Source organism: Bos indicus, chromosome 11 (assembly GCF_029378745.1).
Source record: "Bos indicus isolate NIAB-ARS_2022 breed Sahiwal x Tharparkar chromosome 11, NIAB-ARS_B.indTharparkar_mat_pri_1.0, whole genome shotgun sequence".
Taxonomy (NCBI): domain Eukaryota; kingdom Metazoa; phylum Chordata; class Mammalia; order Artiodactyla; family Bovidae; genus Bos; species Bos indicus.
In genome coordinates this window covers 28,703,247-28,717,945 of record NC_091770.1, presented here as the reverse complement: position 1 = coordinate 28,717,945, position 14,699 = coordinate 28,703,247, and the positions used below count along the sequence as shown (strand labels likewise).

The 14,699-nt window shown below is 49.4% G+C and overlaps 1 protein-coding gene and 1 non-coding gene across 2 annotated transcripts in view; both read right to left on the bottom strand.

The window, feature by feature from the left end:
• The window catches only part of RHOQ (ras homolog family member Q), a 40,036-nt gene extending 25,448 nt beyond the window's left edge, over positions 1 to 14,588 (bottom strand). The window contains exons 1-2 of the mRNA XM_019970101.2: positions 14,188 to 14,588; positions 13,572 to 13,630 (exon numbers count right to left, since the gene is read on the bottom strand). Of these exons, the coding sequence (XP_019825660.1) occupies positions 13,572 to 13,630; positions 14,188 to 14,329 (201 nt within the window). The 5' untranslated portion in view covers positions 14,330 to 14,588. The remainder of the gene's footprint in view (positions 1 to 13,571; positions 13,631 to 14,187) is intronic.
• Positions 10,036 to 10,108, bottom strand: TRNAG-UCC (transfer RNA glycine (anticodon UCC)). Its single transcript has one exon. It is a non-coding gene; the product is annotated as a tRNA-Gly (tRNA).
• Positions 14,589 to 14,699: the final 111 nt, after the last annotated feature.

Here is a 14,699-nt window from a genome sequence, read left to right as displayed (position 1 = left end):
GGATGAGACAGACATACAATGAAAACTTAGCAAGGGAAGAAGCAAAATAATTAGTAATTCCAGGGAAACAAAAAGTAGCACAAAGAAGGAAAAGTAATTATAGTACATTACATGGCTCAGCTGTGCTAACACAGCAGTAAGGATATAACGATGGGTCAATAATCAAACGAAAATGACCGTGTTGCTCCTGGGGATGGGTGGATGGGACGTGGAAGATACTCTGAAAGAGAGCTAAAGCCTCATCATTCACAGTGTGAAGGCAACAGAGGATTTCTTTTACCAAAATAAACTGCTAAGAATTGAAAGTGCTTGCCTTGGGGGAGTGGAAGGACTTTTCTACAGAGAAGTAGAGAGGAATCTTTTGTTTTTCCATAACAGGATCTTATAGAACTGTTGACTCTTTAAAACTTAAGCCATTTGTATATATAACTTCAATAAAACAAAGCAACCTTTTTTTATAAATTGAAGGAAAACAGAATAAAGTATAAAGAAGTAAATTTCTAAAAATATTCACCATCACTACCTAGAGCCAACAGATTAACATTTTGACAATTTTGTACCAATTTTTTTCTTACACATTATACATATGTATGTTTTTCAAAGTTGTAATCATGCTACAGTTTTGATTCCTGCTTTTTCACACTTAAAATACCACCAGCCTTTTCATATATCTTTAAATATCTGCTCAAAGCAGTTTTTAATGGCTGTGATTACTCTAATACACACTATGCTATCATTTAACAAATCCCTTTTTACTATGCATTAATGTGTTTATATTTATCACTGTTATAAGTATCACTATGAATAACATCATTTTATGTAAATCTTTGTGTACACTGAATGTTTCCCTGGCATAAATTCATAGAAATGGATCATTGAAAATGTAACTATCTTTGCCAAATTAACTTCCAAATGGACTGTATCAGTTTTTACTGAACTGATACAGTTCAGTACATAAAGCATCCTCTTCCCTGACTTCTGAATATCAATTTTTCTCATGTTCAATTTGATAAGTGAAAAAAGTTTTTATTTTCATATCTCTGCATATTGTGTGTCCATTGGCTATTGGCTTTTCTTCCTTGTGAGCTACTGGTTTATGGCTTGTGTCCATTTTTCCAATGAGACCACATGGTAAGTTAATCCCTCCACAGCCTTGTTTGTATCTGGATCTGTATGAATTAACACAAATCAGACCCATGGACCTGATGATGTGTGAATGCCTCAGTGAAATCAGGTTTCTATAAGTCTCAATGGCCCCACTGAGGGCTGAGCTCTCTGGGAGGCTCCAGGCAAGCAGCATGGCAGCCAGGCACCTCTATGACACTCCTCACACTCCTACCTTTTCTTGGCACATCCCATTTTCTGCTTTCATTTTGTCATATGGACTTCCCTGGTGGCTCAGGTGGTAAAGAATACACCTGCAATGCACGAGACCTGGGTTCCATCCCTTGGTTGGGAAGATCCCCTGGAGAAGGGAAAGGCTACCCACTCCAGTATTCTGGCCTGGAGAATTCCATGGACTGCATAGTGGGACACGACTGAGCGACTTTCACTTTCACTTTCATAGTATACATCTTCTCTTTGCAATAGACTCTAAGCTCCTACAGAGGATGGATCTTTGTGTTCCTCATGTCACCTATATTTAACAGATACTCATGTACCTAAGGGTGTGGATGGTGGGAGGTGGGGGAGGATTATGAACACAGGCAGCAGGAGAACTGGAACACTGAGAGTAGAGGGCGACCAGCCCCGACCCCTTCTGCAGGCTTGGGTGAAGACTGCACCAGAAGTACGTGACCAGCAGGACTTCAGAAAGCGGTTTCTGGGGTTCAGGCAGAATGTTCGTGTAATGAAGACTGACATATACGAATAAAAAGGACAGGCAAAGGTTATTCAGCCACAAAAAGAAATGACATACGGGTATACTCCACAACATGAGTGAACTTTAAGAACATGATGCTAAGGGAAAGAAACCAGACACAGGGTTACATATTGTATGATTCCACTTGTATGAAATGGCCAGAACAGGCAAATCCGCAGGGACAAAAAGCAGATTAGTGGTTGCTAAAAGCTAGGGGGAGAGGAGAATGGAGAGTATTAGTAGGTACAGGGTTTCTTTGGGGAATGATGAGGATGTGTTCTGGAATTAAATAGTGGTGATTCAACTTTGTGAATATATAGAACCTGCTGAATATGAATAATACCTCAACTTTTAAAAAGGAAAGAGGAGTAAACTTATACATCAAGCAGTCTGGCCCACGGGAAACTTCTGAGGAATCGCTTTGTTCATAATACCAGCTTCCCTAGACTGATGCTTCCACAATGCCTGACCCAGCAGCAGGATGTCTGGGCTCCCCACCAACCTCCTGCTTTTAACAGAGGGACACCTAACATAAAACACACTTAAGGGATCCTAGAGATCCAGACTTGCTGGAGAACAGCACACATCGTGTCTTGTATTTTATCCAAATAGGCCTGGAAGCCTTTCTGCTAATGGCATCCATGAGTTACGAAATGAGTTTTACTGTGCTTCAGTGGACACCTTACAATGACCTCCTATAACCTGATTTTAAAGAACTTCAATAACATCCAGACAGATCAGAATCCCCTTTAAAATGAGCTGATGGAGGAGGTGTAAAGTCATGGGAAAAGTACTCTCCATGATTATCTTTCTGATAATCCCCTAAATCCAACACACACCTGGTTGTGAGCTGTGCTGAGTGTACCTGCCACTTGCAGCCTGCTCCTCCCTATTCCCAGGGCTTACAATCTGGGGGCTGAGTAAAGATTTACACAAGAATAAAATGAAATGCTAGACTAGAGCCTATAGATGATTTTCTCAGCTGAAATGCAAAGAAGGAGTTCAATCCTTAAGAGGGCTGGAGCCTCAGAGGAGGAGCTCATGGGATGCCTGGGACTCAGAAGGACCTTCTCACTTTCTGCAGACTGGATAAAGCCCAGAAATTCCCTCCTGCTGGACAAGGCCCCCGTCTAGAGACCGCAAGAAACCCTCTCACCTCCAGCCCTTCCCCATTCCTCCAGGGCCAGGGAGGCCACGAGAAACACCTTAATTAGGAACCCTTCATCAGCTAACTGGGAAGGACAGCTCTTTGAAAATTAGGCTGGGGTAAATGGAATTTTAATCAAGCTGGACAATAAGAATTAAATGCTTTCCCTCAGTGGCAGCTCTTACAGCGGGCACACTTGAGCCAACTCATTTATAATCCCAACCATTAGCTCATTTGAAAGAGGATGGTCTTTCTACACTGGAACAAGTTCTGAAAAAAAGAAAGAGCAAGAGAGAAAAAAAGAAGGAAGAAAGAAAGGAATGAAGGAGGAATTCAAAAGTGGGGGAAGGGAAGGGGAATGGAAGAGGAGGACACTTACACAGACAGCCATGGTCAGCCCGAAAAGTAATTACAGCTGAGAAGAGTGTCTGAGTAATGGCCTGTCCCAGTGACCTGCCTGGGGAGTTTCAACACAAAAGGATGTCATGCTACCTGTTGCTTTGTAACTGATTTAGCACAAACCGAACCAGCATTGTCCTCAGGGGCGGGCCTGTCACCTCCCAGAGTGCTAACCTCAGCTACAGTGAACACAGCAGGGCCTGAGCCTCAAATCCATCTGGCTGCTTACAGTACAGGGGAGAACATGGCTTGACACTTGGGTTTCATCAAAGTATACTCATGGAACCTACTGTGTCCACACCCTGGGCCAGACAGCAGACCACTGGAGCCAAGGGCAGCTTAAGAAGTTCTGCTTCCGTTTTCTGCTGCTGATATTGCCTCGGCCCCATCTCCACCAGACAAGTGAGGAAGGCGGCACCACTGCCTGAATGATTCAATTCATTCCAACATATACAGAGCGTCCCAACTGCATGTAAAGAACTAGAGATGAGGGTGTATGTAGGCGTGTTTGGATGGATAGGGGTTAAAAGATGAGTAAGCTATGTACTGCACTCTGGAGACAATGTGTAAGTAGAGCAGGTATACAGCACGTGTGTGTATGTGTGTGTGTATACACAAGTGTTGGGGGAGAGGAGGTGGCTTGCTATGAGGAGATACATGACGTTCACAGTTATTCATTAATGGTGGCTCTGATACTTCAGTTGTATCCGAATGACCTGGAGGGCCTGTTATACCAGAGTTGTCCCGGATTTTCTGATTCAGGAGGTCTGGGTTGAAGCCTGAGTCTGGATGCCTAAACAAATTCTCAGGAGACACATGTTGGCTCGAGGACCACATTTGAGAATCAGTGTAGTTTAATTCAAGGCGTTCCCAAGTGGCGCTAGTGATAAAGAACCCACCTGCCAACGCAGGAGACGTAAGAGATTCGGGTTTGATCCCTGGGTCAGAAAGATCCCCTGGAGGAGGGTGTGGCAACCCACTCCAGTATTCTTGCCTGGAGAATCCCATGGACAGAGGAGCCTGGCGGCTATAGTCCCTAGGGTTGCAAAGAGTCGGACACGACTGAAGCAACTTGGCATGCACGCACATAGTAATTCAAACCCTTGCTGAGCATTGAGTACATGTAAGAATCCAACCTGGCACTTTGTTCACCTAAAATCGACCTGGAGAATCCTAGGCAGCTTAGCTCTTAGGAGCAGTTCATTGCTTGGGAAGGACAGAACCCAGTCCCCTCTGCGCCCCCTGATGAACAGGCACCTACTCCCTTGCCCCTTGTGCTGAACTGTGAGCTTCTAGCGGCAGGACCTGACCTGTCTTGTAAGCCCCGCCCCTGGCACAGGTACCGGTGGCCCAGACTGGTGCTCAAGGAATGTTTGCTGACTGAGTGAATGAATGTTTTCATCCAGTCCTGGCAGCCTCAGTGGCGGGATGCAGCCCAGGCTGTGGGATGTGGGAGCTGAGGTGGTGCCAACGGGATACTCAGGAAGGCAGGCAAAATGAGGCGCGGGTGGCAGAGGGAGCACATCCAGGGCATACCCAATGGAAGAGGGACAAACAGGTTGAAAACAGCAATTTTTACCTAAATAAGAAAACCCCTAAAGGGAGAAGAGAAAAGCCTGGGGCAGCCCCTATGGGATGGAAAAGACACCTGCCATTTGCTGGCTGTCACGGCCCTGCCCAGTTGCCGCTGCACACGTACTCCAGTCAAGTCAGGGCTGGCAGGCGAGCGGGGGTGGCAGCACAAAGGGGCCCAAGCACAGCCCGGTCCTCCTTCCCGGGAAGAGGCGACACAGGCACCGGCGCAAAGCTTCTTCCACAGCCTCACTGGCAGTGCAGCCTCCGCTACCACACAAGGGACGGCCTCTTTCAGCAAGAATGGAAGTTAATGAACACATGAAGAAAACGCCCTTAATCTCCCAGGTGGGGGTGCGGCGGGGGTCTCCTTAAGGGCCATTTCAGCAGCAGCCCCTGGTGTCCCAACTATAGATACCATCCCACCCACTCTTTCAACCAGAAAAGCAACAGGCCTGGAATACACTGTTAAATGAAATCGCAACGGAGTGTACATGATGTAGAGGAGACATATAACACCGTCGAGCTGATTCACGTGAGCGATTTAACATGAAGAACCCAGGCCTTGGAGTTGGGCGGTCTGGCCCGCAACCTTCGTTTTGCCTTTTATCAGCTGTTATGGTATGAACAAGTTACTTAACTTCCCTGACCCTGCACAGGAGACAGTGGCAACCGGCTTTCTTCACTCACAGAGCAGGTGAGAGGCCTCATGGAGGCATGACATGAAGCATGCTTTGTACCCTGTAAGAATACCATTCAATGACAAGGGTGTCATTATTGAAGCCCAGAGTCCACCCTCAGTCTGGAAAGGGCTGGCTTGTGTGGGGATGGGGACAAGAGGTGGCTAGGCCTCTACTCAGTCACTTGAAATGAAAGAGCAGGCCCTTCCCCCATGTTCTGCTCTTTCTATTAAAATCAACAAGCAACGCAGCACCAGGTTAATATCTCTCTAATTACTAAGCTGTCACTTACCAGGTGAAAAACTCCATAATTTAGTACTCATCCCTACTCCACATGTTGACACTGAGAGCAGGGATCTGGGGTACCATAAAAAGACACATTTGGGACACCCCATGCCTGCACTCCATGCTCTTCCTCTCTATCCAGAATATCAGTTCTCCGTGCACCTCTGCCTGTGTCACCTCATTTAGTCCATTGCTTCTCAAGCTTTCACTCCACAGGAGAGAAAAGAGATATATGTTCAGCACACAGTGGGTGGGGTAGAGGGGCCCTGGGGTAAGTGACTGAGGTCAGGCTGATTGAGCTGGAAGGGACAACCTGAGCCCAGGGCTGTCCATCCTAGGCCCCACCCAGCTGCCTTGAGGCTGAGAAAAATCCCTTACTTGGCAGCTGGAAAGCTCTGATTTAATAATCCCCATTTTACAGATAAGGAAACTGAGGTTTTGAGAGGTCAAGACCCTTGTTGAGAAGTGGATCCTGGCAGTCCAATGTGGGGGCCCACCATTGTAACCAGCCTACTGTGCCGCCTTCTATCTCTTCCTGCAAGCCAACAACTTCCAAAAGCTTGTCTGGACCACCTCCTCTCAGCTGGGACCATGTGGCACTTGGTTTCACACGTGGAGTGTTCCCTATTGCATAGGTGGACCTTTATGCCATCTGATCCCCCTTTTCTCCTACCCCAGAAGACTGACACACAGAGCCAGCCCTGAATCAACATCAGCTGAACTGAACTGGGGTGAAACCCCCAAAGCTGGCCTGGACCATCGTCACAGACTGAGTGCCAGGCCATTTGGGACCATCTCTAATCCTGATGGAACCCTGCAAGGTGGCCATTATCTCCCCACTTTATAGGGAGGGAAGAAGCTGGGCTGCCTGACGCTCTCACAGAGAGAGGAGGAGCGGGATTCAAAGATGTTCCAGACAATTCAATACCCATACATTTACTGCCAAGCCGCCTCCTCCCCAGGGGATTTGAGACTGCGAAGCCTCAGGAAAGATGCTTGAGACGGCATTGGGGGACAGACCCACAGGTGATACTAAAGGCCCCCAGGGTCCGAAAGAGGGGATAACACTGTTGGCCTGCTGCTTACCTACATGCCTGTCACTCCTTTGAAACTTAAGAGACTCCTACTAAATTTAAAAAGCTTTTTTTCCCAAGAAAGGGGGTATGCCAGAAGCTCTTATTTAAGAGCAATAACCCTAGTCTTTGGTTAACCTTTTAGCAGAAATGGGTTGACAGCCAAATGGGAATCAACTCAATTTAAGAAATATTCATTGGAGGCTTACCACGCACCAGACACGGGGCTACGAGCTGGAAACGTGGTGGAGAAAAAGAAATACAGTTGCCTGTCCTCACAGAGCTTAGAGGGAATGGAGCCAGACCTGCAGGCAGCAGATCTGGAAGGACTGAACTCAGGAGGGCTGGGAGACCCGGGGAAGGGCTCTGACGGCTCGCCACGGCCAGCCTGCCATGGCCAGCCTGCCACCGTGCGCAGCCTCCCTGGCTGGGTCTCCCCTCGCTTCCTCGTGCAAAGCAGCTGTCTGCCAGAAACTAAAAGAGGAACAGCAAACTGCTGAGGGCAAGGAAAGCTGCTCCTTGACCCAAGCATGCCAAATTAGGGCAAAACCAAGCCCTCTGACTGAAAAGAAATTCAGCTGAGGCGCACAAATTTTAAAGACATGTGTGGTCTTGGGTTTAGCTTCTTTGTAACAGCCTCTCTTTCCTCCTCCTTGTATATTGCTATTCTGTATCTGAGGCCTCTCAGTAGTACCAGCTGCTGCCAACACATGTGTCATTGCTAGAAACTGATAGCCCCATGGAGAGTGGCTCTGTTTTGTGTTGTTTTAATACCATTAGGGCTCATCTCTTGAAACCCCAAATTCCACAACAAAACCGCAAACACCCAGCTCCCCATAAGGCCTCCGACCCCTGAGCTTTAAAGCAGTGCTTCCCACCTTTTTCACATCCTGGCACACAGAGAAAGGACCGCATCTGCTCAGCTCCCTGGAGGCTGCACACTGCCCCGCCCCCCCAGAGCCGAGCGGATGCTATTTGGGCACACCTGTAACACCATTCCTGATACACCTGCTGCGGAGCTTTGGTTCCCAGAGCGTAAATGTCACCAAACTTCAAGAGAATCATGACAGAAGTGAAGCCAGATGGATCAGAGGACCACATCCCAAACCCGTATCAGAGTCCCAAGCCAGGGGACACAGGACCTTTGGCCACCGCAAAGGCTTTGGAGCCAAAAAAGGCCATCCACCTTCCCCAGACGGAGGTGGAAACCAGCATTCCCTATGATGCAGTGCAGGCTAGAGATATAAATAGCTTCTAAAAAGGTTAGCAAAATGCAGAGATGACAAATCTACAGTAGGTTACTAAGGGAAACCAGGGTGCTCAGTGCCAGCATCTCACCTGTTGCGGTTGATGTCTGAAAGGGACACTGCCGCTCCTCTCAAACTCTGCTCCCTGGCCCCTCAGGACGAGTGAGGGGGTATAGGGACCTGGAGGCCTGGTGACGAGAGTAGGCACTTCCTGAGTCCCACTGATCTTCCCCACAGACCCCTCCAAACTAAGGAAAACCTTTCTCTGGGTCTGGTTTTCACAAGCACACTCCCTCAACTCCCTCGGAAGGTTTCTTGAGGATGCTGGCCTGAAGGCAGGAGCTGTTCCATGAGTGGCGATTCCCTGGGCTTTCCCCTCCCCCTTCCCGTGACCCTGGGCCCTTGGGTGCTGCCCAAGGAAACACTGAAGGCGGGGCATTTCAGAAGGCGGGGCATTCCCAGGCTGCCGGCCCTGGAGATTCCCTTCTGGAAGGGAAGTGCTTTCCTGGGCACCCAGAGGGCTTGCAAGGGAGCCACAGCTGCTGGGTTACGACAAGAAAGAAACAGACCTTGCCTGTCCCTGATCCAACCCCCGGGGACACCTGAGCTAAGGTATTTATAGCTCTCCTGTATGCATCCTTGAACTTGTGTGTGTTCAAGTTAACACATATAGCAACAGTACACCCCAAAGCACACATATGGATGTGTACGCACTGAGGCAGTGACTAAATCTGGAACTCTTGGGAACTCAAACTCAGCCCCAACACACACCCTCTTGAGTGTGGGTATTCCGGGACCTGGGATAAACTGGGCGTCTGTCCTTCCCTCTTCAAGGTATCAAGTTCTGCCTTCCTGCCAAGGATTAAGAGATCAGCCGGGTGCTGGAGAGCAGCTTGCCAGGCAGCTCCCACCAGCTCATCTGCCAGAGCCCTTTCCACTTCCCCCAAGCTCCCTGTACAGAGGCAGGAGGGAAAAATCTCACCCTCTAGCCCCTCTGTGAGCAGACAGAGGGGCTGCAGAGCCGACCTCAGAGCCCTGAAAGCTGGGCAAGAAAGGAGAAGCACTGCAGAGGCCCAGGCCAGAAGCCAGACCCTCCAGCAGGCCCCAGGGAGGAGGAGGGAGTGTCCTCAACTTCCACTCTGAAAAGCTTGGCAGTAAAATATTGGGCCTGCTCCTGGGCCACCCAGGGTCTTGGCCCAGAGAGGGGGGCTTCCCTTTGGCCTAACACTGGTGGTATTGAGGGATGTGCCCAGGCAGAGCGCGTGACCAGACTAACACTGCCCATCACACTCACGTTCTCTCTCTCCCCGCCAGCAGCAGAGGTGAAGGGGGAAACTGCCAGCTCTGGAAGGCAAGAGGTCATCTGCTACAGCCACCTCTTGAATTGTTCTAATATGTTCTTTAATATATAAATTGGGCAATTGTTACATGGCTTTGAACTCGACTGGGGTCAAAGAGGGGACCCAATGGGACTTCCCTGGTGTTCCAGTGGTTAGGACTCATGCTGCCAATGCAGAGGGCTTAGGTTCGATCCCTGGTTGGAGAACCAAGATCCCACATGCCAAACAGGGCAGCTAAAAAATAAAAATTAATAATTTTTTTTTAAGAGGGAACCCAAGAGTAGGTGCCCAGACTAGGAGTCCCAACCAACCCGGGGAAGGTGCTGTTGCTATGACTCAAATACAGAGAGCACCCAAGTATACAAGTGAACAGCATACTTTATTTTTCAAAACTTTTTATATTTTTTTTCTGGCCTCAGGTAGGATCTTAGTTCCTCAACCAGGGATCAAACCTGGGCCCCCTGCATTGGAAGTGCAGAATCCAAACCACTGAACCACCAGGGAAGTACCCCAAGTGAACATCTGAAAGTGCTGAGTTCCTTCCCCATCCCAACCTACCTCCTAAAGTAGCATCAACTGAAACCTACATATCCCACTTGGTTCTCAAATTCTACACTGAACTCTTCATTTTGCTAAGAGTTCTATCATTGGGGATGTAGGTTCTGATCGAGAAAGGAAAACCATCTGACACAACAGGGCATTTAGAGAAGGGAGCATTCAACTGTGTCCATGTACCCATGGGGTACATGTGATGGGGACTGTGGGAATTCTGAAGGACAAAGTTGGCACCATGGCTCCACTCAAAAGGCTCTAGGATCTGGCATCCTAGTGGAATTTCTATCAACTCCAAGTATAACATGCTGCCCTCTTCCACCTGCGACCCCTTCACCCCACAAAACTGCCTACAGTGGAGCACAGTAATTTCTCCAAATATTTATTACACATCTACTATTATGAATGAAGGACAGTGTCTGCTGCTTTTCTACACATTAAACAATTTAAGTTGGCCTACAACACTGCAGTGCAGATTTTAATTATCTACATTCTTACTAGATCACAAAGAAGGTTAATAATGTGGTAAGAATCACAAGAACAGTTCAGCCAAGTAGAGATCTGGGCCCACGCTAATTTGGTTCCAAAGCCCATGGGCTTTTTTCTGGTGCCCATTAGACTTTAAAATTTCTCTATATATGTATATGTGTTTCTTGATCACTATTATTATTGTAAGATTAACCTGATATCAATTCATAAAGGCATGAGGCCTTAATGTCCAAGTATAACACAAGTACCTCCTATATAACACACATGGCATCTAATTCAAACACTTTCACTTATGCTGTCATTGGCCATGGCAGATCCCTCTCTTAAATTTATTCTTTGTAGCCCCCAGGTGCTTAGTGCAGGGCTAGGTATCATAGAGTTGCAAAGAGTGGGATATGACTGAAGAGCCTGAGCACAGACACACACAGGTACAAAGTGGGCACTCATTTAATCTCATTGAGGATTATGTCGCTAAGACTGCTTATTAGTAATAAATGCTTGGATGCTGAAAGATGAACTATTGCCAAGAAAAGTCTTAGACACTGGGAGAAACACCAAGGGGGCCTAGTCCACCTCTTGGTCAACAGAATAGGTGATCCACCGATGGGTAAAAACAGTAAACTTTAATCACTAATAGGTTGATCCCACTAGGTATACAGCTTACAATCTCCACTGGACAGAGCAGTTGACTCTTTGGACCTGGGTTCTTTCCTCTACAGGACTGGCATATAACCCCCAAACAGAGAACAGCTGTGAAGATTCCAGGGACCATGTCTAGAGACATACAAGCAACCCAATCAACCCAGGTGGTATCTCAGCACCTCCCATGGCTTCCTGTGTATATAACCACCTCTAACTAGGGCAGATTCAGACCCATGTCCTAACCCCAGCAACACCCTTCAGCAGTTGTGTGACCTTAGATCAGCGACCTAACTTCTTTAGGCCCCTTTCCTCATCTGCAAAGATAGTGGATTACCTATCTCATGGGGTTGTTTAGTGGAGAAGATATAATATTTGCATGTGGATGACCCTGGCCTGATATGTACGATAGAAGAAAGTCAGCAAATATTAGTCACATTTGAATGTGCACAGAACAGCTCTGACAGATACACGTCCTGTTGAACAGGGCTTGTGGTCAAAAAACAGTCATGGTGACAAGTAACAAAGAAAAGGGAAGAGGCACTAGTAGAGAAGTTAAAATTAGAGACAATCCTTAAAAACCTCTCTCCTTTCAACCCATAATTTCAACCTGTTGTTTACCAGCTGTACTTCTTAAACATTGGTCTTATTTGATTGAATGGGTTCTGCCTCTTGCCGTCCATGACAGAAGGAGTAGCTACAAGGCAGGTAATGAAAAGCGGCCCTGGAAAACTAAGAACTGGTTATACTGGGACTTCCCCAGTGGTCCAGAGGTTAAGACTTTGCCATCCAATGCAGGGAGTGCAGGTTCTATCTCTGATCAGGAGCTAAGACCCCATATGCCTCCAGGCAAAAAAACAAAATATAAAACAGAGCAATACTGTAACAAATTCAATAAAGACTTTAAAAGTCGTCCACATCAAAAAAAAAAAAAAATCTAAAAAGAACCGGTTATACTGACCTGGGTCAGTTTGGTGAGAGGGGGTGGCCTTAGGCACCTCTCTCTGCCAACAGTCTCTCTTTTGAGACTACTCTATAGAGTCTATTCTAACAGTCTCTCTCAGAGGCTCCATTAACTTCACAGTACAGAAACCAGAGGTCACATTGAGGTGCCCCCCAAGAAGACCTTTTCCAGAATCTAACCTGATACTACAATTCTGAAACCCAGATCTAGATGAGTTACAAAGAAAACCTCCTCTTTATTGACCAAGTATGTGCCAGACTCAACGTTAAGCATCTAGCATACAATATACGCCCAGGGGAACGGTCTGAATTTTTTACGCCCCATCTTACGCATAAGGAAGCTGCGCTGTTGGGTATTCCCTACAGACTCTCTCTAAGGCCCTCAACCGCCCACTCGTCCTGAAGAACTCAAGTCAGGATGACACATAGAAACTTCCATCTGAATTTTCAGGTCTAATCACAGGGCTGGATTTTGCAAAACTTCATCACACATCTTAGGCCCACAGCAAAAGTGGGTTTGGGAAAAGGGTGGAGCTGGGACAGAGTCAGAAAGGAGACTTCAATCCTTCAGAAGCCACCTCTACTTTGCCAATAGTGGTTAGAGACTGACAGGAGGAGGGTGCATTTCCTTTCTGCACAGTGATCTCTAGCAAAGAAAACCCAGACAAAGTCACCTGGCCTTCCTAGGGAACAACAACAACAAAAGCTCTTCCTCCCAGGTTCAGGCTGAACTCCTAACCCTTCCTTCCTCTCCCTGACCCAGGGAGTGGCTGGATGGTTGTTGTTTCTTTTCTTTTTTTCCCTGTGGTCCTCAGTAACACCACAAATTACGTTTCCAGGGACTTGAGTCCCAGAGTGCAATGATGTTGTAATAAACATAACCAGGACCAAATGCCTTCCCATCATATTAGATGATGCCATTTCCCACCAATCAGGCTCCTCGGGCAGGCAGACCACTCACCAATGAGGGACCAGACAAAGGCTGTGAGGGGAGACCTGGTCATCTGCAACTAAAAATAAGGGCGCTTCAGGATTGGCTGCTGCCACTTTGCAACAGGAGTTGGGACCCACACACCAGGCACCACACAGGAGGCACACACAGGCAAAAACTTTCAGCCCAGGGGTTCACATGGGGTGGGCTGGTCTGCCTTTGTTGCTGAGGTTTTATCTTTTTCCCAATGTGCTGACTCAAAGAAATACTCGATCCAGAGGGACCCTCGCAGACACACCCTCGCTCCTAGACACCTCAGTTTCTAAAGGCTCTTCGCGATCATCCTAAATTGGGGAAAGGAAGGGGGGTGTTGGCCAGGGCCAAGACACTCACCTGTCCCGCTGTGTCATAGAGTCCCAGGAGGTACTGCTTGCCCCCCACGGTGACGCTGACTGCAAGGGCAGAAGTGGGGGCGGGGAGAGAAGCTCAATTACCTAGACTCGGGCAATTCTGTTCCCCACCAGGACCCTCCCCTCCCAAACCAGCGCTCGCAGGCGGGAGCTCCCAGGGAGATGCCACTCCTTTTCCCAGGCTCACAGTGAAGTGGGGGTGAGGCTGGGATGAAGTGGCCCCCAGCTGCCCACTCCCTTCTCCCGAGTCCCGTAGCCACGTTTCCCCCTCGGGGTTTGACTGTTGGGAAGGCGACTGTAGGAAGGTCAAGGAGGTCGGCCCGGAGCACCGAGGGGGTTGGGAAGTGCCGGGAGCCCCGACGCGGGACGCGGGACTGGGCTCCAGGATTGGGGGGGCGGGGTGGGAAGAGGAGTAGGTCCAGCTGGCAAGGGGGCTGCCCGAGGGATAGCCTGGGGGTGGGGCCGGGCGCCCAGTGGAGGGCGCGGCGGGGGAGGGGCGGGGAGCGCGCGCAGGGGAGGCGGCGAGGGGGCTCATCCAAAGTTGCTCCAAAGTTCCCGGCCTGGGGAGCTGCCCCTTAGTCAGCACTTCCGAAGCTTACCTGCGTAGTGGTCGAAGACGGTGGGCACGTACTCCTCCGGGAAGGCGTCGTTGGCATAGCTCATGAGTAGGCACGTCTTGCCCACCGCCCCGTCACCGACCACCACGCACTTGAGCATCAGCGCGCCGGGCCCGTGAGCCATGCTGCGGCCGGCCGGCCTCCGGGCATGGTCCCCCCGGAGCCCCCGCCCCGGCCCCGGGCTTAGCCCCAGCCCGCCTGGGGGGTCCGCCGCCGCCGCCGCTCAGCGCAGCAGGGCCGACCCCCCGGCCCCATGCAGCGGCTCCCCCGGCCCAAGGGGAGGGGGCGACGGGCCCGGGGCGCTGCCGCCGCCTCGGTCGCTGCCCGGATCCCCGCCCGGGCCCCGGTCTCCGCGCCCGCCCGCTGCCCCCGCCGTTCGGCGCCCGCGCCCTCTCCCCGGCCCAGCCTCCCCAGGAGGATCCACTGGATCATAAGACTGGCCGGCCCCGGGGGAGACGGCAACTTTGGGGAGGGCAGCGGAGGGGAGGGGCCAG